Here is a 27,477-nt window from a genome sequence, read left to right as displayed (position 1 = left end):
ATAATGAATGCAAAGCCCTGACACCTTGGTTAAATTCCTGAAAAGTATTGGTAAAACAGAGCAACTCTATGCCTGACACTGTCAAGAAACTACAGTAAAATCTCTCAGCACCCATAATGTCTTTCAGTCTTATTTGGGTCTGGAAGCAACATATTCCTTACTTACAAATTAACAGAATCTGTTCAAATTAACATCAGCAGTCACTCCTGTTAGTGCCCTCAGAGACTCCTTCTCTGCAGAGGCTGCAACAACCTCCTCTCATGCCTCTGAACCCCCTCTGACGGCCACCAGGTGCCTACAGGCTTATGATGCAAGAAAGTACCCCTTTTGGCCCTATGCTATACACCATTAGAGTGACAACTGCCGGCTATATACTAAGATCTCTTGGAGATAAAGGCTCTCAAAGACCCTAAGCCTGGGACTCTCTGAACCCAGATGCCTACTATACCTTGGATCATGGAGGCAGCACCCCCACAAACTCAGCACAGGTACATCCCATAGGCTCAGCCAAGCCTGAACCCTCTGGAATGTTACAACTACAGGAGGCAGTGGTCTTCCCTGTCCTTAGACCCTTGCCAGATGCCATGGTGCTAGAGGAGGTCACCCCTCCCTCAGAGCCCTTGACTAGGAATGCCCCTGGGGTTAACTAAGTAAACAGCAATGTGAGCCCACAGACTTTATGGATAGCACTGCCACTATCATAGGTGATGGAACTAAGTGGAATGTTGCTGCTTTCCATTCCTTAACTAGGATGTGCCCCATAAAGGACAGGATCCAAGGATCAGAACAAGTGTTCAAACTTTAGGAAGTCATCTTTGCACAAATGTCCTGACAAACAAATGGTCCCATCTGCATATTTTTACAAACTCTTGGGCCACTGCCTAAGAGTTGTCCCTTTAAGGGTAAAGAAATCTGGAAATCTCTTGCCTTACAGATACTCAAATATAAATCAAAGTCACTCATCTCTATGTATACAAGGACTCACTAGGACAATCCTTATTCCCTTCAGAGTTCAAGACACTACTAGTAGTGACCAAAGCATACATTTCACTTATCAAAACACATGATGCTGGGCTCTTGGGAAAGGCATTCAATGGAACTTTCATCTCCCAATAGGTCCCAGGCAGCTGGCTTAATTAAGAGACACAATGGTCTCTTTAAACAGCTCCCTTTTAAGTGGCAGTGTGTATGGGGATATATGTATACATATAGCTGATTCACTTTGTTGTACAGAAGAAACTAACACAACATTATAAAGCATTTATACTCCAATAAAGATGTGAAAAATAAGTAAATAAATGGCAGTGTGGCAAAAGGACACCTACATGTGTCTCTCTCTTGCCTCAAGCCTTAATCTCTCTTCTAAAGGCCTGACTCACATCTCAAAGAAACTTTAGGAAACCTCCTTATCACTATTTCCTATATTTAGAGGGTGAATGCCTCACCCTCCATGCACATGAAGAGTCATCACATATGAGGTCTTTTAATAATAATGTCTCCCTCTAACTTTATGGATTTTCAATCCTGCTGCCATTTCTTAAGGGCTGTAGGTCAGATTGAGGGCACATACTCTCCTCAGACCCATTAACCATAGATTGTCCCATGGGAGAAGCAACTGTCCACCTGGTATGTGATCCATCTGAGCCTGAATTTTCCCTACCCAGGAAACCTTCCCCAATATTTGGATTATAAGGTGTTGAAAATTAATCTGGAATCTCCTTCTGATCCTATCCAGGAAATTCAAATTGGTACATGTAGGCTAAGGCTCTTAATCTATAGGAAATACAGAAAAACATGTTAATGATACCAGACTGTGGGAAACTATACAGAACAAATCGCCCAGTTTCTTCAACAAACACATTATAAACCAATTGCAACAAATAGGTCTTATTTGGACGCAGATTCAAAGAAATTTTAAAATTTAAAAAAGATATGCCCTGAGAGGCAGTCTAAACTCTAACTGGATATCTGATATTAAAGAAATATTGTTTGAGAGAAAATAATGGTATTGTGATTAAGTTTTTAAAAAGACTCATCATTCACAGACACACTGAAATGTTTATGGATGAAGTAATACAACAACATCTGGCATTTGCTACAAAATAATTCTGGGGTAGGCAGAGGTATAGATCATACAAGACTAGCTATGAGTCAATCATTATTGAAGCTGAACAAAGGATGGTACATAGAGGTTCATTACTATCTTGTCTATTTTTGTACAGTTTGAATTTTTCATAATAAAAAGTTTAAAAAATGCTGATCATGGTTCAGCATGTATTACCATACACACAAAAAATAAGGTAACAACACCATAGTTTGAAAACTCTACAATAGCATATTAATAATTTTCTTAAGCTTTCCAACAACTAGCAAAGTACCTTGAATAAAACATAAAATCAAAAAACAGTGATTAGTAAAGTAATGATACAGCCTCTCTGAGGGAAAATATAGCAAGAAGTATTAAAATTTAAAGTCCACACATAAGTTGGCCCAGAAAGTAGCATTCATCCTACTAATAAACTCATCAAATGAACATCCATATTTATCCCACCACCGTTTACAAGAGTAAAAGACTGATAGCCATCTGAAAGTTAGTAAGGGTCAGTTTTTAAACATGGAAGTATGGAATACAGTTCAACTATAAAAAACGAATAAGCCAGTCATGTACTAATATATGCATAGAATCTCCCTGGAAGTACTCAAGAAACTAGTCACACTGGTTGCCCTCTGAAGTGGGAAAATTCCGTGACTAAGGGCAGAGTTGGGAGGGAGAATTCGCTGAATGCTCTTTTGAACCTTTTAAATACTTACAATATCATCTCTTAAACAATAAAATTGAGAAGAAAATACTAAAAGAAAGGCTTCAAATTTCACTCTGTGGGATTTATTCTATTCCTTCAAAAATCTTAGAAAAGGACTAAGTATACAGGCGGCATTAAAATATTTGGCACATGAATATGTGTACCTCAGGTTAAAAGGACAGAAATGGAGTGGAACATCTTCTTTGGGTCCATTCCTCTAACCTCCCCCCATCCCCATTATTCTTTGGAATAGCAACGCCCAAGAACCAGATCACTAAAAGGATCCTTGCTATAGATTTTCGAGGGCAGAAAGATATATCCTGAAAATCCAGAAAGCAATCCAGAGACAAAAAAGAGAAAAACAACTCACCTTGGATAAAACTCTTAGTTGTCCAACAGCTACTCTTCCCTTGTCCTCTGGTCACCTGTGTCAGAGAAGTTGGTAAGAGTTAAATAATCTTGAGACACCAAACCTTTCTTTGAGCCCAGACTGATTTGTTAGAAACAAACGTCTTCTACTCTCCCTGCCCCACCCCACGAGTTAAAGTAGACCTCAGCCGAAGCTCAGCGAGTGACCTGAGCAATTGATACTCTCCCTCTTTGGGAACCAGAGTGGAAGTCGAGAATCCGCATAGGGCTCCACAGGTGGATTCCTGAGGGGAGACTGGCATCTTACTATCTCGATTTTTGCCTCCTCTCTTCTCAGCCCCCCGAACTTGAGGCTGTTCCTGGCTCTAAAATTCTGAGATCAGGTCTGTGACTTGGAGACAAGCTTCTTTATCTGGTCATTCTCGCAGCTCAACACAACCGCTCTCACGTCTGAAGACACAATTACCACTCTCTCAAGTGATCATACACAAAATCATGCAGTCCCACAGGCACATCACGTGTACACACACACACACACAGTGGCGTGCTAAGGCCTGACGCTCTAGACACGGCCGGTCTTTGTCCGGGGGCTCAGACAACGCCTCACCTTCTGCTTCTCCGGCGTCCTGCCGGGTCCCAGCGGTCCGGGTCCAGATCAACAGTCCGCGCTCCCTCAGCCGCTGCGCGGCTCAGCTCGTTCCAGCATTAACAGCGCTGACAACCTAGTAGGAAGTTTCCGCAGGCTTCTGGAAAATGTAGTCCAGTACCCAAAGGATCCGAGAGAGCCAGCTACCCAAGCCTTCCGAGCCCCTCTCAGTACCATACTCCTCCCAAGAGTACAAGGCGCGACCGGCGCGTCCTCCGCCGACTCCGCGAATCACTCCGCGCATCACTCCGCGCGTCTGCTGTCCCAGCTGTGATGTGGCACCTCCGGTCGCGCTCTGGCACCTCTGGTCGCGCTCTGGCGGGAAGCTTATTTCCGGCCGCGGGGACTTCTGGGGCGTGTAGTGTGGACTGGGAGCCCCAGAGGGCCAAAAGGGGTGGTCCTGTTCTCTCAGCCTCAGCTCACCGCGGTTTGGCGGTGGATGCCGCCGCAGAGTCCGAAGGCTCTGGCAGGTGGAGGGGAAGATAGAGTGGATTCCGAGGAGGCTAAAAGAGATGAATCTCCAGGCCGTTACCGCAGCCTGGCCTGTGGAGGACGACGTAAGGAGAGTGACCCTTTACTTCTGGTGAGTGCATTTGCTTCAGTTTGTGACCTTGGGGGTGTGGTTGTGCAGCTGTTCCTGATACAGTTTTTATGATTAAAAAAATAATTAAGTGTTTAAAGTCCACTTTCTGAATGTAGCATGCCAAAAAGTGCCCAAATCGTTAAAGATGGGTGAATTTTCATAAATTGTTCAAACTTAGAGTAACTGTTACTGAATACAAGTTTGTGTGCCTGAAGCATAGTGAGGCCAAACTGAGGTGCTGGAGTTTGGAGCAGAGAAAGGTTTATTGCAGGTCCAAGTAAGGAGAATGGGTGGCTTGTGCTCAAAAACCCCAAACTCCCTGCTGGTTTTAACAAGAAAAATTTGAGGTGAGGCCTGCAGGGTGTGTGACTTTCTTCTGATTGGTGGTGAGGTAATAGGGCAGTGTTCCAGGACTCTTGTGCTCAGCCTGAAGTTACCATCCTCCACCTAGGTGGGAGCCTTAGTTCCTGCAGAAGAATGCAAAGTTATGATCATGTATATCCCTTGAGGAGGAACCAGGATCCTGCTTTAATGGTTGCATTATGGGTTCTTCTTTTTTGGCCATGCCACTCAGCATGTGGGATCTTAGTTCCCGGACCAGGGATTGAACCCATGCCCCCTGCATTGGGAGCATGGAGCCTTAACCACTGGACCACCAGGGAAGTCCCATGCACTATAGTTTCTTGACTGCTCATTCTTGGTTTCTGCATTCCCTTACTTCCTTGATTAGTAACTGTTTGAATCTGCTCTTTGGTATTCAGGAAGGTCTAGGAGGCTGAAGCCTTTATCCTGCAAATAAGAAACTGGGGACACAGAAAGGATTTTGTGCCCAGGAGGCCCGTACAGGGTTCTGATCAGTTTCATAACTAGCACCTCAGAAGTCCCTTACTGGTCTCCTGTAAAGATATCCATCACATGACTTACAACAATACAGATTAGTTTTGCCTGATTGTGAACTTAACATAAATGCAATCATATTGTATGCACACTTTCTAACCCCTTTGGTCTGACTTCTCTTGGCAAATATTCAGTTTGTGAAATTAATTGATAAAGTTCACTTACTCTCATTGTTGATGGTATTTGGCTTGTTTTTAGCTTGGGGCTACTAGGGATAGTGCTTTTGAACAGTCTCATTTGTGTATTTTGCTGTGTATATGTGTGCATCTTGGAGGGGAATTGCTGGGTCATAGGTTATGCATATGTTTAACTATAGTAATACATTGCCAAACGGTTTTCCAAAGTGGTTTTCCGATTGCAGCTATTTATTATAGTTCCAGTTGCTCTGTATCCTAACACACACTTTATGTGTTTTTCTTTTTAACCTTTCTGGTGGGTGCATGGTGGTTTTCATTTGAATTTACCTGATGTGTCCATTTGTATATCTTCTGTAACAGGGGAAGATACCTTCCAGCTTTAGTATTAATTTGGGCAAACAGGAAGAGGACCAAGAGAATCTGGATCCTCTTGTAGAGGTCTGTGCTGTTTAGAGTGGTGTTGATCCAGTGCCTTCAATAGTGCCTCTCTTTCCTTACCACCTTTAAGAACAAATAGGACTGGAGTAAAGGCAGAGGTCCATCCTTCCCTAAGAGGGACCCAAGGCCACCTGCACTGGTCAAGCTATGTTGGGGACTTGACAGTGACCAAGGTTGCCAAACATTTTAAGCCCTTTTGGACATTGGGACAGAAGTTACTGTGGTGCTAGGAAGCACCCTGGGGTGTGGTCCAAAAAATTACTTGAAGCGGTTAATAATAACTTCCAGAAATAATTTGGAAAGTAATAAACCATAGGATAAACCATAAAGTTTATAAAAGATTTCATAGGTTGGAGGGAATGAAAACAGTGGAAGGAGAGAAGAATGGAAGCTAGCCATCTATGAATTTATGCTGTTTTGTAGGTCTGACATTGGAACTGTAAATTTTAATAAATTTGTAAAACAAAATTAAATAATAAATACAAAAATATAAAAACCAAAATTGAATAGATGAACCTTGTTAGGTTGTGCCATTGGGTTGTGCCATAAGCAGAGACAGAAAGTAATTCTAATGCTGCGGAAATACAAGATTTGATTGTACATTACTAGTGGGTAACCAAACACTATTGAAAATGTTGCATGGTAGTGATCTGAGTGTTCTTATTACTTTAAAGGTACAGTATATTTTATGTACATTTTCCAAAAAGATATTGAAAAAAATAAGAGGAACAAAGGGGAAGAGTCTCAATTCATCTGATGAGGCTGGGTATAAAATGAGACAAGGACAGATTCCAGGTCTATCCACCTCATTACAAATAACTCAGTTTCATTTCTTTTTATGGCTGAGTAATATTCCATTGTATATATGTGCCACATCTTCCTTATCCATTCATCTGTTGATGGACACTTAGGTTGTTTCCATGTCCTGGCTATCGTAAATAGAGCTGCAATAAACATTTTGGTACATGACTCTTTTTGAATTATGGTTTTCTCAGGGTATATGCCCAGTAGTGGGATTGCTGGGTCATATGGCAGTTCTATTTGTAGTTTTTTAAGGAACCTCCATACTGTTCTCCATAGTGGCTGTATCATTTTACATTCCCACCAAGAGTGCAAGAGTGTTCCCTTTTCTCCACACCCTCTCCAGCATTTATTGTTTCTAGAGTTTTTGATGATGGCCATTCTGACCGGTGTGAGATGATATCTCATTGTAGTTTTGATTTGCATTTCTCTAATGATTAATGATGTTGAGCATTCTTTCATGTGTTTGTTGGCAATCTGTATATCTTCTTTGGAGAAATGTCTATTTAGTTCTTCTGCCCATTTTTGGATTGGGTTGTTTGTTTTTTTGTTATTGAGCTGCCTGAGTTGCTTATAAATTTTGGAGATTAATCCTTTGTCAGTTGCTTCATTTGCAAATATTTTCTCCCATTCTGAGGGTTGTCTTTTGGTCTTGTTTATGGTATCCTTTGCTGTGCAAAAGCTTTTAAGTTTCATTAGATCCCATTTGTTTATTTTTGTTTTTATTCCCATTTCTCTAGGAGATGGGTCAAAAAGGATCTTGCTGTGATTGATGTCATAGAGTGTTCTGCCTATGTTTTCCTCTAAGAGTTTGATAGTGTCTGGCCTTACATGTAGGTCTTTAACCCATTTTGAGTTTATTTTTGTGTATGGCGTTAGGGAGTATTCTAATTTCATACTTCTACAGGTAGCTGTCCAGTTTTCCCAGCACCAATTATTGAAGAGGCTGTCTTTTCTCCACTGTGTTTCCTTCCCTCCTTTATCAAAGATAAGGTGACCATATGTGTGTGGGTTTATCTCTGGGCTTTCTATCCTGTTCCATTGATCTATATTTCTGTTTTTGTGCCAGTACCATACTGTCTTGATTACTGTGGCCTTGTAGTATAGTCTGAAGTCAGGGAGCCTGATTCCTCCAGCTCCATTTTTCGTTCTCAAGATTGCTTTGGCTATTCGGGGTCTTTTGTGTTTCCATACAAATTGTGAAATTCTTTGTTCTAGTTCTGTAAAAAATGCCAGTGGTAATTTGATAGGGATTGCATTGAATCTGTAGATTGCTTTGGGTAATAGAGTCATTTTCACAATGTTGATTCTTCCAATCCAAGAACATGGTCTATTTCTCCACCTATTTGTATCATCTTTAATTTCTTTCATCACTGTCTTATAGTTTTCTGCATACAAGTCTTTTGTCTCCTTAGGTAGGTTTATTCCTAGATATTTTATTCTTTTTGTTGCAATGGTAAATGGGAGTGTTTTCTTAATTTCCCTCTCAGATTTTTCATCAGTAGTGTATAAGAATGCCAGAGATTTCTGTGCATTAATTTTGTATCCTGCTACTTTACCAAATTCATTGATTAGTTCTAGTAGTTTTCTGGTAGCATCCTTAGTATTCTCTATGTATAGTATCATGTCATCTGCAAACAGTGACAGCTTTACTTCTTCTTTTCCTATTTGGATTCCTTTTATTTCTTTATTTTCTCTGATTGCTGTGGCTAGAACTTCCAAAACTAGGTTGAATAAGAGTGGTGAGAGTGGGCAACCTTGTCTTGTTCCTGATCTTAGTGGAAATGGTTTCAGTTTTTCACCATTGAGAACAATGCTGGCTGTGGGTTTGTCATATATGGCCTTTATTATGTTGAGGAAAGTTCCCTCTATGCCTACTTTCTGCAGGGTTTTTATCATAAATGGGTGTTGAATTTTGTCAAAAGCTTTCTCTGCATCTATTGAGATGATCATATGGTTTTTCTCCTTCAGTTTGTTGATATGGTGTATCACATTGATTGATTTGCGTATATTGAAGAATCCTTGCATTCCTGGAATAAACCCCACTTGATCATGGTGTATGATCCTTTTAATGTGCTGTTGGATTCTGTTTGCTAGTATTTTGTTGAGGATTTTTGCATCTATGTTCATCAGTGATGTTGGCCTACAGTTTTCTTTCTTGGTGACGTCTTTGTATGGTTTTGGTATCAGGGTGATGGTGGCCTCATAGAATAAGTTTGGGAGTGTTCCTCCCTCTGCTATCTTTTGGAAGAGTTTGAGAAGGATAGGTGTTAGCTCTTCTCTGAATGTTTGATAGAATTCGCCTGTGAAGCTATCTGGTCCTGGGTTTTTGTTTGTTGGAAGATTTTGAATCACAGTTTCGATTTCAGTGCTTGTGATTGGTCTGTTCATATTTTCTATTTCTTCCTGGTTCAGTCTTGGCAGGTTGTGCATTTCTAAGAATTTGTCCATTTCTTCCAGGTTGTCCATTTTATTGGCATAGAGTTGCTTGTAGTGATCTCTAATAATCTTTTGTATTTCTACAGAGTCAGTTGTTACATCTCCTTTTTCATTTCTAATTCTGTGGATTTGAGTCTTCTCCCTTTTTTTCTTGATGAGTCTGACTAATGGTTTATCAATTTTATTTATCTTCTCAAAGAACCAGTTTTTACTTTTATTGATCTTTGCTATTGTTTCCTTCATTTCTTTTTCATTTATTTCTGATCTGATCTTTATGATTTCTTTCCTTCTGCTAAATTTGGGGGGGTTTTTTTCTTCATTCTCTAATTGCTTTAGGTGCAAAGTTAGGTTGTTTATTCGAGATGCTTCCTGTTTCTTAAGGTATGATTGTATTGCTATAAACTTCCCTCTTAGAACTGCTTTTGCTGTATCCCATAGGTTTTGGGTCGTCGTGTCTCCATTGTCATTTGTTTCTAAGTACTTTTTGATTTCCTCTTTGATTTCTTCAGTGATCACTTCGTTATTAAGTAGTGTATTGTTTAGCTTCCGTGTGTTTGTATTTTTTACAGATCTTTTCCTGTAGTTGATATCTAGTCTCATAGCGTTGTGGTCAGAAAAGATACTTGATACGATTTCAATTTTCTTAAATTTGCCAAGGCTAGATTTGTGACCCAAGATATGATCTATCCTGGAGAATGTTCCATGGGCACTTGAGAAAAATGTGTATTCTGTTGTTTTGGGGTGGAATGTCCTATAAATATCAAGTAAATCCATCTTGTATAATGTGTCATTTAAAGCTTGTGTTTCCTTATTTATTTTCATTTTGGATGATCTGTCCATTGGTGACAGTGAGGTGTTAAAGTCCCCTACTATGATTGTGTTACTGTCGATTTCCCCTTTTATGGCTGTTAGTATTTGCCTTATGTATTGAGGTGCGCCTATGTTGGGTGCATAAATATTTACAATTGTTATATCTTCTTCATGGATCGATCCCTTGATCATTATATAGTGTCCTTCTTTGTCTCTTGTAATAGTTTTTATTTTAAAGTCTATTTTGTCTGATATGAGAATTGCTACTCCAGCTTTCTTCTGATTTCCCTTTGCATGGAATATCTTTTTCCATCCCCTCACTTTCAGCCTGTAAGTGTCCCTAGGTCTGAAGTGGGTCTCTTGTAGACAGCATATATATGGGTCCTGTTTTTGTATCCATTCAGCCAGTCTGTGTCTTTTGGTGGGAGCATTTAATCCATTTACATTTAAGGTAATTATTGAGATGTGCGTTCCTATTACCATTTACTTAATTGTTTCGGGTTGTTCTTGTAGGTCTTTTCCTTCTCTTATGTTTCTTGGTTAGAGAAGTTCCTTTAGCATTTGCTGTAAAGCTGGTTTGGTGGTGCTGAACTCTCTCAGCTTTTGCTTGTCTGTAAAGGTTCTAATTTCTCCATCAAATCTGAATGAGATCCTTGCTGGGTAGAGTAATCTTGGTTGTAGGTTTTTTTCCTTCATCACTTTAAATATGTCCTGCCACTCCCTTCTGGCTTGTAGAGTTTCTGCTGAAAGATCAGATGTTAGCCTTATGGGGATTCCCTTGTGTGTTATTTGTTGTTTTTCCCTTGCTGCTTTTAATATGTTTTCTTTGTATTTAATTTTTGACAGTTTGATTATTATGTGTCTCGGCGTGTTTATTCTTGGATTTATCCTGTATGGGACTCTCTGTGCTTCCTGGACTTGATTGACTATTTCCTTTCCTATATTAGGGAAGTTTTCAACTATAATCTCTTCAAATATTTTCTCAGTCCCTTTCTTTTTCTCTTCTTCTTCTGGGACCCCTATGATTTGAATGTTGGTGCGTTTAATGTTGTCCCAGAGATCTCTGAGACTGTCCTCAGTTCTTTTCATTCTTTTTTCTTTCTTCTGCTCTGCAGTAGTTATTTCCAGTATTTTATCTTCCAGGTCACTTATCCGTCCTTCTGCCTCAGTTATTCTGCTATTGATCCCATCTAGAGTATTTTTCATTTCATTTATTGTGTTGCTCATCGTTACTTGCTTCCTCTTTATTTCTTCTAGGTCCTTGTTAACTGTTTCTTGCAATTTGTCTATTCTATTTCCAAGATTTTGAATCATCTTCACCATCATTATTCTGAATTCTCTCTCAGGTAGACTGGCTATTACCTCTTCATTTGTTAGGTCTGGTGTGTTTTTATCTTGCTCCTTCATCTGCTGTGTGTTTTTCTGTCTTCTCATTTTGCTTATCTTACTGTGTTTGGGGTCTCCCTTTTGCAGGCTGCAGGTTCGTAGTTCTATCTATTTTTGGTGGCTGTCCCCAGTGGCTGAGGTTGGTTCAGTGGGTTGAGCAGGTTTCCTGGTTAGGAGGACCAGTGCCCCTGTTCTGGTGGATGAGGCTGGATCCCGTCTCCCTGGCGGGCAGGTCCACATCTGGTGGCGTGTATGGGGATGTTGGTAGCCTTACTATGATTCTAGGCAGCCTCTCTGCTAATGGATGGGGCTGTAGACCTGTCTCGCTCTTTGTTGGGTATAGGGTGTCCAGCACTGTTCGTTGCTGGTCCTTGAGTGAAGCTGGGTCTTGGTGTTGAGATGGAGATCTCTGGGAGATTTTCGCCGTTTGACATTACATGGAGCTGAGAGGTCTCTTGTAGACCAGTGTCCTGAGGTTAGTTCTCCCACCTCAGAGACACAGCCTTGACACCTGGCTGGACTGCCAAGAGACTTTAATCCACACGGCTCAAAACAAAAGGGAGAAAAAAATAGAAAGGCAAGAAAGGAAGGAAGGAAGGAGGAAGGGAGGGAAGGAAGGAAGAAAGGAAGGGAGGAAGGAAGGAGGGAATAAAGGAAGGAAGGGAGGAAGGAAGGAAGGAGGGAAATAGGAAAGAAAGGAGGGAAGAAAGGAAGAAAGAAAGGGGAGAAGACAAAATAAAGTAGGGTAAAATACAGTTATTAAAATAAAAAAATTATTATTAAGAAGAAAAATTTCTATTAAAGAAAAAAATAAAGGGGGGGTTGGTCTAACCCCAGGACAAATGGTGAAAACAAAGCTACACAGACAAAATCTCACACAGCAGCACCCACATACACACTCACAAAAAGAAAAAAGGGGAAAATAATAGTATATCTTGCTCCCAAAGTGCACCTCCTCAACCTGGGATATTTCGCTGTCTATTCAGGTTTTCCACAGATGCAGGGCACTTCAAGCTGACTGTGGAGCTTTAACCCGCTGTTTCTGAGGCTGCTGGGAGGGACCTCCCCCTCTCTTTGTTCGCACAGCTCCTGCGGCTCAGCCCTGGACCTGGCCCCGCCTTTGCGCGCAGGTGGTCCGAGGGCGTCTGCCCTTCGCTCAGAGAGGGCGGGGTCAAAGGAGCAGCGTTAACGGAGCAGCTGATTCGTGGTCTCTGGCTCACTCAGGCTGGGGGTGGGGGGCACGGATGTGGGGCGAGTCCGCGGCGGCAGAGGCCGGCGTGACGCTGCGCCGGCCCGAGTCGCACCGCGCGTTTTCCCGGGGAAGCAGTCCCTGGATCCCGGGACCCTGGCGGTGGCGGGCTGCACAGGCTCCCGGGAGGGCCGGTGTGGAGAGTGACCTGTGCTCGCACACAGGCCTCTTGGTGGCGACAATAGCAACCCTAGCGTCCCACACCTGTCTCTGTTGTCCGTGCCGACAGCCGCAGCTCACGCCCGTTTCTGGAGCTCCTTTATGTGGTGCCCTTAATTCCCTTTCTTCGCGCCCCAGGAAGCGAAGAGGCAAGAAAAAGTCTCTTGTCTCTTCGGCAGCTCCGCGCCCGTTTCTGGAGCTCCTTTAAGCGGCACGCTTAAACCCCTCTCCTCGCGCAGCAGGAGGTAAAGAGGGAAGAAAAGGTCTCTTGCCTCTTCGGCAGCTCCAGACTTCTCCGGAACTCCCTCCCGGCCAGCCGTGGTGCACTAACCCCTTCAGGCTGTTTTCACTCTGCCAACTCCAGACCTTTCCCTGGGATCCGCCCGAGGCTCAGTTCCCAGCCCTGCCCGCCGCTGCGGGTGAGCAGACAAGCCTCACGGCCTGGTGAGTGCTGATCGGCACCGATCCTCTGTGGAATCTCTCCGCTTTGCCCTCCGCACCCTGTTGCTGCGCTCTCCTCCGCGGCTCTGAAGCTTCCCCCTCCGCTACCCGCAGTCTCCGCCCGCAAAGGGGCTTCTAGTGTGTGGGAACCTTTCCTCCTTCACGGCTCCCTCCCACTGGTGCAGGTCCCGTCCCTATTCTTTTGTCTCTGTTTATTCTTTTTCTTTTGCCCTACCCAGGTACGTGGGGAGTTTCTTGCCTTTTGGGAGGTCTGAGGTCTTCTGCCAGCGTTCGGTGGGTGTTCTATAGGAGAAGTTCCACGTGTAGATGTATTTCTGATGTATCTGAGAGGAGGAAAGTGATCCCCGCGTCTTACTCTTCCGCCATCTTCTCCTAGACTTTGTTTTAAAGTGTCTTTTTGTGATATGACAATTGCTTCTCCCACTTTCTGTCATTTCTGTTTGCATGAAATATCTTTTCCCAACCCCTCACTTTCAGTCTGTGTGTGTCTTTAGCTCTGAAATGAGTCTCTTGTAGGCAGCATATAGATGGGTCTTGTTTTTTATCCAATCAGCCACCCTGTCTTTTGATTGGAACATTTAGTTCATTGACATTTAAAGTAATTATTGATAGGTATGTACTTATTGCCATTTTACTACTTGTTTTCTGGTTGTTTTTGTAGTTCTCTGTTCATTTCTTCATTTTGTTTCTTCTCTTGTGATTTGATAATTTTCTTTAGTAGTATCCTTTGTTTCTTTCTTTTTAGTTTTTGTGTATCTGTTGTAGGTTTTTGATTTGTGCTTACCATAGGGTTCATATATGTTGACCTATAACTATATCTACTTGTTTGTTGTAGGTTTTTGATTTGTGCTTACCATGGGGTTGATAAATGGTGACCTATATCTACTTGTTTTTTGTAGGGTTTTTGGGGTTTTTTTTTTTGTGGTACACGGGCCTCTCACCGCCGTGGCCTCCTCCGCCGCGGAGCACAGGCTCCGGACGCGCAGGCCCAGCGGCCATGGCCCACAGGCCGAGCCGCTCCGCGGCACGTGGGATCCTCCCGGACTGGGGCACAAACCCGCACCCCCCGCACCGTCAGGCGGACTCCCAATCACTGCGCCACCAGGGAAGCCCTGTTGTAGGTTTTTGATTTGTGCTTACCATAGGGTTCATATATGTTGACCTATATCTACTTGTTTTAAACTGATAGTCATTTAAATTCAAACACATTCTAAAAGATCTACACTTTTTACTCCCCTACCCACATTTTGTATTTTTAAAAAATATTTATTTATTTGGTTGCACTGGGTCTTAGTTGTGGCTTACGGGTTCCTTGGTTGCAGCTCGCCAGCTCCTCAGTTGCAGCAGGTAGGCTCCTTAGTTGCGGCAGGTGGGGGTCCTTACTGGTGGCTTGCCAGCTCCTTAGTTGTGGCACATGAGTTCCTTAGTTGTGGCATGTGAGCTCTTAGTTGCAGCATGTATGTGGGATCTTGTTCCCTGACCAGGGATTGAACCCAGGCCCCCTGCATTGGGAGTGCAGAGCCTTATCCACTGAGGCACCAGAGAAGTCCCCATTTTGTATTTTTAATGTCATATTTAACATCTCCAGGTTTATCTCTTAACTGTTTATTGTAGTTGTATTTGCTTTCACAATTTTTTGTCTTTTAATCTTCATTTTGGCTTAGTTAAGTAGTTGATCTTCAGTCCTTACTATATATTTGCTTTTCCTAGTGAGATTTCCCCTTTCCTATAGATTCTTACTTCTTTTCCACTTAGAGAAGACCTTCTAACATTTCTCTTATGGTAGATTTAGTATTGATAAACTCTTACTTTTGCTTTTCTGAGAAGTTCTTTATCTCTCCTTTGATTCTAAATGATAATCTTTCTGGGTAGAGTATACTAGGTTGCAGGTTTTTCCCTTTCAGCACTTTGAATATGTTATGCCACTCCCTTTAGATCTGGAAAGCTTCTGCAGAAAAATTCGCTGCTAGCCTTATGTGGATTCCCTTATATATGACCCTTGTTTTTCTCTTGCTCCCTTCAGAATCCTGTCTTTATCTTTTTTGTTTGTTTATTTTTGGCCATGACCCGAGGCATGTGGGATCTTAGTTCCCTGATCAGCAATCAAACCCATGCCCCCTGCAGTTGAAGCACAGGATCTTAACCACTGTATTGCCAGGGAAGTCCCTCTGTCTTTAACTTTTATCATTTTAATTTTATGTCTTTATGTGGGTCTGTTTGGGTTCATCTTAAGACCCTCTGTGTTTCCTTTACTTGGATATGTTTCTTCAGGTTTGGGAAATTTTCAGCCATAATTTCCTCAAATATATTTTCCTTATTTAAAATTTTTATTTATTTATTTTTAAAATTTATTTATTTATTTTCAGCTGTGTTGGGTCTTTGTTGCCACATGTGGGCTTTCTCTAGTTGCAGTGAGCGGGGGCTACTCTTCATTGCGGTGCACGGGCTACTCATTGCGGTGGCTTCTCTTGCTGCAGAGCACAGGCTCTAGGCACGTGGGCTCAGTAGTTGTGGCTCACGGGCTCTAGAGCGCAGGCTCAGTAGTTGTGGCGCATGGCCTAGCTGCTCCATGGCATGTGGGATCTTCCTGGACAAGGGCTCGAACCCATGTCCCCTGCATTGGCAGGTGGATTCTTAACAACTGCGCCACCAGGGAAGCCCCTCAAATACATGTTCAATCCCCATCTCTCTCCCTTCTTCTGGGACCTGTATAATTCAAATGTTGGTATGCTTAATGTTATCCCAAAAATCACATAAATGGGGACTTCCCTGGTGGTGCGGTGGTTAGGAATCCGCCTGCCAATGCAGGGGACATGGGTTTGAGCCCTGGTTCGGGAAGATCCCACATGCCATGGAGCAACTAAGCCCGTGCACCACAACTACTGAGCCTGCACTCTAGAGCCTGCGTGGCACAACTACTGAGCCCATGCCACAACTACTGAAGCCTGCTTGCCACAACTACTGAAGCCTGCGTGCCTAGAACCTGTGCTCCACAAGAGAAGCCACCGTGATGAGAAGCCTGTGCACCATAATGAAGAGTAGCCCCCTCTTGCTGCAACTAGAGAAAGCCTGTGCGCAGCAACGAAGACACAATGCAGCCATAAATAAATAAATTTTTAAAAAGATCACATAAAGGGTTATTATTTTTAAATTTTTCTTTTTCTTTTGCTGTGCTGTGTGTTTTTTTTAAGCCTACAGCACCCAGTATTTCCAGGCAGTCTCTCATCCAAGTACTAACCAGGCCTGACCCTGCTTAGCTTCCAAGATCAGGCCCATTCAGGGTGGTATGGCTGTAGACACTTTTGCTGTTCTGATTGGGTGATTTTCATTAGTCTATCTTCCAGATCCCTTATGCATTCTCCTTTGTCATTTAGTCGCTATTTCTTCCTTCTAGTGTGTTTATTTCAGCTACTTAATTCTTCAATTGTTTTTTTGTTTGTTTGTTTTTTTGCGGCCTCTCCTGCTGCGGAGCGCAGGCTCCAGACGCACAGGCCCAGCAGCCATGGCTCATGGGCCCAGCCGCTCCGCGGCATGTGGGATCCTCCCGGACCGGGGCACGAACCCGTGTCCCCTGCATTGGCAGGCAGACTCTCAACCACTGCGCCACCAGGGAAGCCCCCTTCAATTGTTTTTTAAAAATATTTTCAGTTCCTTGTTAAAATTCTGTGTTCATCTATTCTTTTCCCTAATTCAGTTAACATTCTTATTAACAGTGCTTTGAATTATTTATCTGGTTAATTATTTGTGTTTCATTGTTTTTTCAGGAGCTTTCTTTTGCTCTTTCAATTGAGACCAATCCCTCTGACTTTTTTTTTTTTTGGCTGTGCCACATGGCATGTGGGATCTTAGTTCCCTGACCAGGGATCTAACCCATGACCCCTGCAGTGGAAGCATGGAGTCTTAACCACTGGACTGCCAGGGAAGTCCCTCTGACTTTTCATTTTGCTTAACTTTCTCTGCCTCTATAAACTTAGATGAAAGTTACCTATTGCAGTCCTGAAGGGATGTTCTTATGTGGGAGTGTCCCTATACAGACTGCAGGTGCCCAGTGCCTTTGGTGGGAGAGCTGGATTTGTTGCGGACACAATCACACCTTTCCTCAGGGTGTGCTGGCAGCTATCACTTTGGTAGGAGGTGGGGCTGGAGATGGAGGGGCTAGAGCTGGAGCTAGGAGTGAGGTGGGACTTCTCTGCTCAGTAGCTGTCACTGCCCTATTGGGGGTGGGGTCTGATTCCAAGTTGTTGGAGCAGAAGTCCTGAGGGTCAGGCCCAAGCTGGCTCTGTTTTCTTTAGGTGTGTGCTTTCCCCTCTCCCAGCACCAGGCCCCTTGCCCCAGGTGGGGGGTGCTGAAGCAAGAGGGGGGGGGCCTGCATGGGCACTCAGCCCATGTCAGCTATAAACAGAGGTTTGAGCTGTCTCCAATGTGCTTCCCAGGCAGACACCAGCAGTTGCTTCCCTTGCTCTGTTCAGATGCGGCCCTGAGTGCTGGCAAAGTTCATCTTACTCCTTCCAGTGCATTCAAACTTTCTTTTTTTTCTACTGCTTCAACAGAGTGCTGGAATCTCTCCTCAGGAAACCTGGACTTCTAAAAGGCTATCTCATCTGTGGGTGTCTGCTCAAATCAGCAGTCTCCAGGTTTACCTTAATTGCAGCCAAGAGGGACTAGGGCTAGTTCATAGACTCCTGCTGGTTCAACAGCCCATACCAAGGACTGTCCACCTATTACTTGATTCACAGGTGGTTGAGACTCCTCCCAGGTCCGTTGGTATATAGTGTTGGATCCCACAACACCCACAGAGGCAATTTGTGGATGTATGCCAAGTTTTAGTTGTTAAAAGGGGACGTGTGTGCAAAATTGATGGGCATCTTATGCCACCATGAGGCTGATGTTATTCTTCAGTGTTCAGATTTTTATGAAGGATCTATCCTATTTTTTAAGTTTTAGTAGCATAAGTTTCATGAGGTATTTTTCCTTCTTACACTTTACAGTCTTTATTTTTCTTTAAGATGAATTATTCCTTGTTCAATAAGAAATAAATGTTAATCAAAGTATTCCTATATTCACTTACATAGATGTCTTTTTTCCATGATAATGTCTTTGATGTTGAGTAAGGTATAGATCACAGTTAAGTTTTTCCATAAATAACAAAGACTGAGAAGATAACAATGATGATGGCTAAACTAACCAAGTATTTATTATGTGATGGGCACAACTGTAGAATCCCCATAACCAGCCTCTGAAGTACACTAATTAGGCCCACATTACCATAAACACATCGTATATGCATACAAAAGGATCTGGAAGAATAAGTAAGTTGGTTATGTTGGGGAAGTAACTAAGGTCGGGATGTTAGTCAAAGGGAAGTACAATTTTACCTATAATGTATAAATCAGTAAAAGCAGAAGAGAGCCATATATTATCTCTAAAATGAACAACAAATAAATAAAGCAGACACATTCAAAAGGGGCCAACAAGGTAACTCTTTATAATGGCAAAATTTTCAGTATTTGACAAAATGGGGGTTTGATAAAAACAGGTAAATACTTTTAAGCCAATGGAATAGTAACAATATATTCACAAAGAATATTAAAGGCTGGTTATAGCATAATCACACTTTCTCTCAAAAGCAATGTCAGATGTAATCTTACAGGATTTGCTCCAAAAGTTTGACAGTGATTGTCTATGACTGGTAAGATTACAGATAACTATAGCTATTTTTTTTACTCATATCTACATTTTTATGGAGGAAAATTGTTCTGCAAAAAGAATAGTATAAGTTTCTAAAAGGAAAATAAAACAATCTTCCAAAAGGTACATATAAAGGATATGTAGAAGTAACAGTAACTTAACACAAACAGGGTGACACACAGATACATAGACAGATATGCAAATTTTAAAAACAAAGACTGACCTGATATCGAAGCTTTATATGTATAAAAATAAACTTACCATCAAACATGCAATAAAAATATATAAAAATAGATATGGTTATTAAATAAATGGTGTTAGAATGAGAAATGGGGGAGGGAGAAAAAGGGTAAATTGGACCCTCAATAATTTAAAATAATTTTAAAATGCATCAGTAATTCTGTATACTTCACAAAAAATTAAGAACATTAAAAAGAAAGTAGCAGGGTTAGCCCCCAAATAAATTTCAATGCTTAAAATAAACACAATATACAATAAAAAGGTTTTTCAATGTATAATATTCACAAGTATGAATTTTCTGAAAGTAATGAAGGAATGAATTAGATTAAAATATTCAAATATTTTATTCAGAGTGTTTATTTTCTGTATGAATTTTCTCAGACTAACTAACTGGGAAAGTATAAGTATATGTACCTTAATTACATTTGTAGGGACTCTCACTAGTATGAATTCTCTCTTTATTGTATGGTTCCTTAACTATGTAATTCCAATTTATAGTTTCTCATTCATAGAGCTTCTTACCAGCATGACGTTTCTTATGTTGCTGAATTTCTGAACCCCTCTCCAAAGCCTTCCCACAGCCCTTACATTCATAAAGTTTCTCACCAGTATGTATTCTCTGATGCTGAGTACGGCTTGAGCCAGTAACAAAAGTCTTCCCACATTCCTTACATTCATAGGGTATCTGACCAGTGTGTATCCTCTGGTGCCGATTAAGGGCTGAACCACTACTAAAGGACTTTCTACATTCTTTACATTCATAGGGTTTTTCACCTGTGTGAATTAGCTGGTGTTGAATAAGTTTTGAGCCACTACCAAAAGCCTTCCCACATTCCTTACATTCATAGGGTTTCTCACCAGTATGAATTCTCTGATGTTGAGTGAGGTCTGAACCACTACTAAAGGCCTTCCCACATTCTTTACATTCATAGGGTTTCTCACCAGTGTGCATTCTTTGATGCTGAATTAGTTTTGAACCACTTCTAAAGGCTTTCTCACATTCCTTACACTCATAGGGTTTCTCACCAGTGTGAATTCTCTGATGTTGAGTGAGATCGGAGCCACTATTGAAAGCCTTCCCACATTCCTTACATAAGTAAGGTTTCTCACCGGTGTGAATTCTTTGATGTCGAGTAAGGGCTGATCCAAAACTAAAAGCCTTCCCACATTTGTTACATATATATGGTTTCTCACCAGTATGAATTCTTTGATGCCGCGTAAGAGCTGAACCACTACTAAAGGCCATCCCACATGCTTTACATTCATAAGGTTTCTCACCAGTATGAATTCTTCGATGCTGAGTAAGGTTTGAACCACTGCCAAAGGCTTTCCCACAATCCTTACATTCATAAGGTTTCTCACCTGTGTGAATTCTGTGATGCCGAGTAAGGGCTGATTCAAAACTAAAGGACTTCCCACATTCCTTACACTCATAAGGCTTTTCACCACTGTGAATTATCTGATGTCGAATAAGGCCTGATCCAAAACTAAAGGCTTTCCCGCATTCCTTACATTCATATGGTTTCTCACCAGTGTGAATTCGCTGATGGTGAGTAAGGTTTGAGCCACTACCAAAGGCCTTCCCACATTCATTACATTCATAAGGTTTTTCACCAGTATGAATTCTTTGATGGTAAGCAAGGTTTGCACCACTACCAAAGGCCTTGCCACATTCTTTACATTCATAAGGTTTCTCACCAGTGTGAATTCGCTGATGTCGAATAAGGACTGATACAAAACTAAAATCCTTCCCACATTCCTTACATTCAAGGAGTTTCTCATCAGTATGAATTCTCTGGTGCTGGGTATTGAAAGTGGGTATGTCTTCAGGAGTAAATATCATTTGACTGAAATGTCCTTCCTGAGATTCCTGTTTTCTCTCAAACTGGCTTTTACATTCCCAATCACCTCTGAAACTTGAACACTCAATGCTGTTTTTTATAAGTCTTTCCATTATCTCCCATCAGGATGATTCTATTCCATAAATATCCTTTTTCAGAAATAATTCTTGGTCTCAACCTTGATTCACAGTCTGAAAGAAAATATAAAAACATTCACTTTTTTGTGTTCTGGGAGAAATGAAACTTTTATAATAGATAGGAAAAGACTTAACTGAAACTCATTTTCATATAGAGTGGCTTATACCGTTCTCATATATGATTGGGCATTTTGACAAACAGATAAGGAAACAGAATGAGAAGAAACACTAGAAGGTGAAGGAGTTATTTAGGAAAATAGATTAAGTCAATTGTTCCTAAATAGTGATTTAGGTAAAAATACCCTAAAGACATGGGGAGCTCAATAAATACAAAGATGTCCAGGCCCCAACTCAATTTTGTTAACTAGTGTCATATACATTTAAAAATGAGTATAATTATCATTTAACCCATTTCTTAGGGTGTTTGGAGCTTTAAGTAACTACACCAGGAAGGGAAAATCTAGGCTAGATGGTCATAAATTGCATATAATCTGATGGAGATAGAAGAGAAAGTTACATCAGATGTAGCAGTATCTTGATGAAAGATTAATGAACTGAGTAAGTCTGGAATGAGCAATAGAGAGTGAAGATTCTGTTGTGGTTAGAATATAGTTTGTTTATGCCATTTGGTAAAATCCGAAGTCTTGAGGCTAACCTTGGGAGAACCTTGGGAGAAGAAAAAAGGGGACTTAGCAAAAGCCAAAAGCAGAGTAATTGAGAATGTAGTTTTAAAATCAGAGAAAAGGGACAAGAAGATAGGAGGTAATGTGATACTTCTGGAAAATTACAAGGAGGATACAGATAGACGAGTACTCTGAACCCCAGCTCTGAAGATTATTGAAATAATTCTGAAATCACATTAATGTATTGATATTTACACAATTGTATAAAGTAACACCACAGTGTTTGGTAGCTATTATTTTGGACGACTTATATGCCATAAAAGTGACCAGGAAAAGAAAAGGATTCAGAGACATCAGTTAAGACCCTGAACAAATAAATTACTCAAGCCACAAAAGGTGAAAACATTTCAGCTCCATTCTCTTCCTACAATACTCAAACAGCAAGCTTGTTTAGACTCGGCCTAAATATGTCTTGAAATTGTTCTTTCCATCCCCACTGTCAGTAGATAATTCTAGCCAAAATTATCTTTTACTTGGATATGAAAGCAGTATTTTATCTAGCTGCTTGCATTTCCAGTTTTGCACCCTTAACAGCCAGAGTGATATTTAGTCTGGCACTGTTCTGCTCAGAATGTTTCAATGGTTTCCTACTGTCCCTCGGATAAGACCCACACTCCTTAACTTGGTCTTTAAAATTCCTCAGAGACCTGCCTACTGCCTGCCTCTTCAAGATGATACCTCTCTCCCATCAGCAATAAGCCATAGTTACACTGGCCTTACTTCGTTCTTCAAATGCACTAAACTGTAACATGCCCCTCCCTAACAATTTAATCTGCTTGAAATATTCTTCCATACCTCCCTTCCCACTGCCCCCACTCTTCACCTGCAAATTCCTGGTCATTGTTCAGATCTCTGCTAACTGGCATACCCTAATAAAGATCTTTTCTGAATACTCAGTCTTAATTTTGCACATCTCGCCATTATTTCTCAAAGCACTTTTTTACTTTTCTTTTTTTCTTCCTTTCTTTAGTGTTTGGTAATGAATGATTACACATTTATCCCCTACAATTGCAAATTTCCTATATTTTTTAAAGCCTTTATTGAATTTGTTACAATATTGCTTCTGTTTTAGTTTTGGGTTATTGGCCCCAAGGCACGTGGGATCTTAACTCCCCGACTAGGGATCAAACTCGCACCCCCTGCATGGGAAGGCGAAGTATTAACCACTGGACCACCAGGAAGTCCCCAGCAAATTTCGTATTTTTTTGAATGTTGCTTAATGTCTGTCTGCTACCATAGAGCCAAGATTGAGGAAGGCAAGGGTAATGTCTGTTACTTTAGTCAGCTTGAACCCTGGCACACACGAAAAGATCAAAATACATTTACTGGGCTTCCCTGGTGGCACAGTGGTTGAGAGTCCGCCTGCCGATGCAGGGGACACAGGTTCGTGCCCCAGTCCGGGAAGATCCCACATGCCACAGAGCGGCTGGGCCCATGAGCCATTGCCACTGAGCCTGTGCGTCTGGAGCCTGTGCTCCGCAACAGGAGAGGCCACAACGGTGAGAGGCCCGCGTACCGCAAAACAACAACAACAACAACAACAAAAACCCCCAAAAAAACCCATTTACTGAATGGCTAATATAATAAATTACTCTCAAAATTCATTATTCTTAAAAATAAACTTCTAAAAACAATATTTCTCTAGAAAAGGATATACTTTCTCTCAAACAGTGAAAGTGAATCACATGTGGTAATTCCTGTCCTTTAAAAAAAATCTCACTAAAAGGAACGAACTGGCTTTTTAACAAAAGGAACCCACAAAGTCAAAGAAAATTGAAGAGGAAATAGCAGCAACAAAACTTTTGAAGCTGGAAAGCGTGAAGAGAAATGACGAACAACTTAACAAAGAAAGATGAAACCTAACCCCAAAGTAAGGAAAAACCAGAAGGGGATGATTTATGCTGCAAACCCAAGAAAGGCTTAAGAAATGGGAGTGTTACATACTTAAGAAGGTCTACTAACTGGCATACAAAAATTTAAATCAGCTTCTCAGTGTCCACTCTATAATACTGATACTCTATAATACTGATACAAATATCATCATCTGAGGAAATCCTGTAACATAAAAGATATTAAACAAAGCCCAAAGGAACTTAGAAGAGAAGCCACATAGGAAAACAAAATTCCAGAAGCCACCACTAATATCTTCAGAGGGATATGAGAAGCCATTTCACATGATAGAAGAATAGGATAACATAAAAGGAATAAGAGGCAAAAAAGAATACTTAGAAAATGAAAATATAAAGTGGGAATAAAAACATATCATTAGAAGAGTTAAAAGATAAATGAAAAATCTCTTTTAAAAAGTACAAAAATATGGGCTTCCCTGGTGGTGCAGTGGTTGAGAGTCCGCCTGCCGATGCAGGGGACACGGGTTCGTGCCCCGGTCCGGGAAGATCCCACATGCCGCGGAGCGGCTGGGCCCGTGAGCCATGGCCGCTGAGCCTGTGCGTCCGGAGCCTGTGCTCCGCAATGGGAGAGGCCGCAACAGTGAGAGGCCCACGTACCACAAAAAAAAAAAAAAAAAAAAAAGTACAAAAATATGGGCTTCCCTGGTGGTGCAGTGGTTGGGAGTCCGCCTGCCGATGCAGGGGACATGGCTTCGTGCCCCGGTCTGGGAGGATCCCACATGCCGTGGAGCAACTGGGCCCGTGAGCCATGGCCGCTGAGCCTGCGCATCCGGAGCCTGTGCTCCGCAACGGGAGAGGCCGCAGCGGTGAGAGGCCCGCGTACTGCAACAACAACAACAACAAAAAGTACAAAAATATGGAAGTAGAAAATAGGAAATGTATAACACAGGGAACTATATTCAATATCCTGTAATAACCTATAATGGAAAATAATCTGAAATATATACATATGTGTATATATATATAACTGAATCACTTTGCTGTACACCTGAAACTATCACAATATTGTAAATCAACTATACTTCAATTAAAAAAAAAACAGAAAATAGGAAAGACATTGGAAGGTCATGCAAGCCAGGTCAACATCTAATGGGAGGAGATCATTCTTGAAAGTGTGCCAAGTATCAGGCAGGATGTTAGAAGGAATGAAGGAATCTGAAAATTGTCATTTTGAAATCACCAATCTAATAATTGATTCAGGCAAGGCTCCTCAGTGGATTCTAAAATCAGAAAGTAAATGGTCAAGATAAGGGATATTCACTTAGTCTCTTAGCATCAATCCACATATGATTTGCTAATTAAAAAGGGAAACATGTACCTTTATACTGGAAAGGTTTGGTACTCAGTACCTTTAACCTTGAATGATGAAACTTGGTATCATCAACAGTGGACCATCAACCTGACACTCTGACACAACATCAACCTGACACTCTGCCTTCTGATGTAATGCAACAGAATAAACCATACCTCCTTTGTCAAAATAGGTAAGCTGAATCTAAGCCTCCTATTTCCATAAGAAAACCATCAGACAAATGGAGGTTGTGAGACATTCTATAAGGCAAGTGTCTTGAATTCAGTGTCATATAAAACAAACAAAAATGAGAGGCTGTTCTAGATTAAAAGAGACCAATGAAGCCCAATGACCAAAATAATACATGAATCCTGATTGGATCTGAGATCAAGCAAACAAACAACCAAGTAAATAAACAAAAACATAACATCAGCTAAAAAAAGACATTTGGGGGAAACACTGGAGAGATTTGAACATGAAACGTTTGAGGTGGTACTAGTGAGTTTATATTAATTTTCATAAATTTGATATGTCATGGTTATTGTTTGGAAAATGTCCTTATACTTAGGAGATGCACGCTAAAAGTATTAAGGGTAAAATGTCAGGATGTCCCCAACTTATTTTCAAATGATTCAGGGGAAAAAAATGCACACGCACGTGTGTGTGTGTGTGTGTGTATTTAGAAAAATAAAGCAAATAAATAAATAAATAAATAAAGCAAATGTGGTAAGATGTTAACAATTGGTGATTTTAGCTGATGGCCATATGGGGCAAAGAACTGAATATTCTTTCAAATTTTCTGTATGTTGGAAAATTTTCAAAGAAAACAGAAACCAGAAACAGATTGTTTTTAAAAGTAGCATTTAAGAAGATTTTCCAGAACTGAAGGACACAAATCTCCACATTAAATGCGCTCGCTTGATACCTAGTATAAAGAATAAAAATTATTCACACTAAGATATAATTTCATTAGGTTCCAGGACAGTAGGAACAAAGAAAATACCCTAAAAGAATCCAAACAGTAAAAAAAAAAAAAAAAAAAAAGTGCATAAATAAGACCAGGAATGAAAATAGCTTTGGAGTTCCCCAAAATATTCTAAGCCAGAAGTCCTAAGTTCAAATTTCTGAGAGAAAATAATAATTAGAATCCCATGCCCTGCCAAAGAACCAATGCACTGGTTGAAACAGCCCTTTCAGATATGCTAGAACTCACAACAAATTTAACACATTTACCTCTTCTTACATGCCATCTACATCGAAAACCCATTTTGATATCTGGAGTTTTCTTGGAGTAAACCAAGAAACAGGAAGGAAATAAATAGGAATTCATAGTCTTGCCATGATTTCCATGTGAAAGGTAGAGACTTGATTGGGAAAGAATGAGATCCTTAAATATGGAACTGGGACATCTGGTTGGGACCCAGATGAAACTGACAATCTTGAACCTCCAACTTGCTTTGGGCCTCTCTTACCAGTGGAAGAAGCTTGCATTCCAGTGTCTGGGAGACTAGCTTTCCTCTGACTGAAAACCCTATAGTAACATCACCTGGAGCAGTACCTGAAAAGGCATGCTAATTCTCCTCATGACCCACCAGAACCATTCTGTTGCCACTAGACCTGTAACAAGGGTCCAACCTCAGCATGTTCCAGAGGAACAAGTAGATACTATGACCCAGGAGGAAATAACTTACTATTAGTTTGCAAGGGCTGCCAAACCAAAATACCACAGACTGGGTGATATAAACAACAGAAACTTATTTGCTCACAGTTCTGGAGATTAGAAGTCCAGGATCAAGGTGTCAGCAGGTTTGGTTTCTTTTGAGGCCTCTCTCCTTGGCTTGCAGATGGTTACTTTCTCACTGTGTTCTCACATGGTCTTTCCTCTGTGTGAGCATCCCTAGTATCTCTTTGTGTGTCTAAATTTCCTCTCATATAAGGATACCAGTCAGATTGGTTTAGGATCCACCCTAACAGCCTCGTTTTAATCATCTCTTTTAAAACCCTGTCTCCAAATATAGTCACATTGTAAAGTACTGGGGGGTTAGAGCTTCAACATATGAATTTGGTGGGGGACACAATTCAGTGCACAATATTCACTAAAATGAAGGTTATGGAAGCACAGTGACACTACTCTAACTGTATCTTTTTGTATAGTTTTAACATTTGGAACCATGTTCATACAATCAAATAAACAAGAATGGATTAATATTAATTAAAAAATCAAACAATACAAAGGGAATAAATGAACCTAAAAGTATTTGAAATGAATAACGTAACCACAATGAAAGAGAAGATTAAAAAATGAATCCAAGGGGCTTCCCTGGGCTTCCCTGGACTTCCCTGGTGGTGCAGTGGTTAAGAATCCACCTGCCAATGCAGGGGACACGGGTTCGAGCCCTGGTCCGGGAAGATCCCACATGCTGTGGTGCAATTAAGCCCACGCGCCACAACTACTGAGCCTGCAGCAATGAAGACCCAAGGTAGCCAGAAATAAATAAAATTAAATCTTT

General features: G+C 41.2%; 2 protein-coding genes across 10 annotated transcripts in view; one reads left to right on the top strand and one right to left on the bottom strand.

The window, feature by feature from the left end:
* Nucleotides 1-27,477, bottom strand: part of LOC131744943 (zinc finger protein 345) — a 54,458-nt gene that overhangs the window by 18,394 nt on the left and 8,587 nt on the right. For 5 of the 8 annotated variants that reach the window (XR_010837749.1, XM_067019040.1, XM_067019041.1 and 2 more), the window contains exons 3-4: nt 3,778-4,866; nt 3,172-3,226 (exon numbers count right to left, since the gene is read on the bottom strand). Coding sequence is in view for 3 of the 8 variants with exons in the window: in XM_067019042.1 (XP_066875143.1) it covers nt 19,608-21,059 (1,452 nt within the window). In the remaining 5 variants the exon portion in view is untranslated. Of the gene's footprint in view, nt 1-3,171; nt 3,227-3,777; nt 4,867-12,326; nt 12,334-18,346; nt 21,138-27,477 lie in introns of those variants that run through there. The other 3 variants (XM_067019044.1, XM_067019042.1, XM_067019043.1) reach the window with 3 other exon arrangements.
* ZNF790 (zinc finger protein 790) overlaps nt 4,188-27,477 on the top strand; it is a 60,696-nt gene continuing 37,406 nt past the window's right edge. The window contains exon 1 of one of the 2 annotated variants that reach the window (XM_067019068.1): nt 4,188-4,399. The gene's annotated coding sequence lies outside the window, so the exon portion shown is untranslated. The remainder of the gene's footprint in view (nt 4,400-27,477) is intronic. The other variant, XM_067019067.1, reaches the window with a different exon arrangement.

The sequence above is a fragment of the Kogia breviceps genome, chromosome 18 (assembly GCF_026419965.1).
Source record: "Kogia breviceps isolate mKogBre1 chromosome 18, mKogBre1 haplotype 1, whole genome shotgun sequence".
Lineage (NCBI taxonomy): Eukaryota > Metazoa > Chordata > Mammalia > Artiodactyla > Physeteridae > Kogia > Kogia breviceps.
Note: the sequence above shows the minus strand (reverse complement) of the source record. Positions and strands in the feature narration are given on the sequence as shown.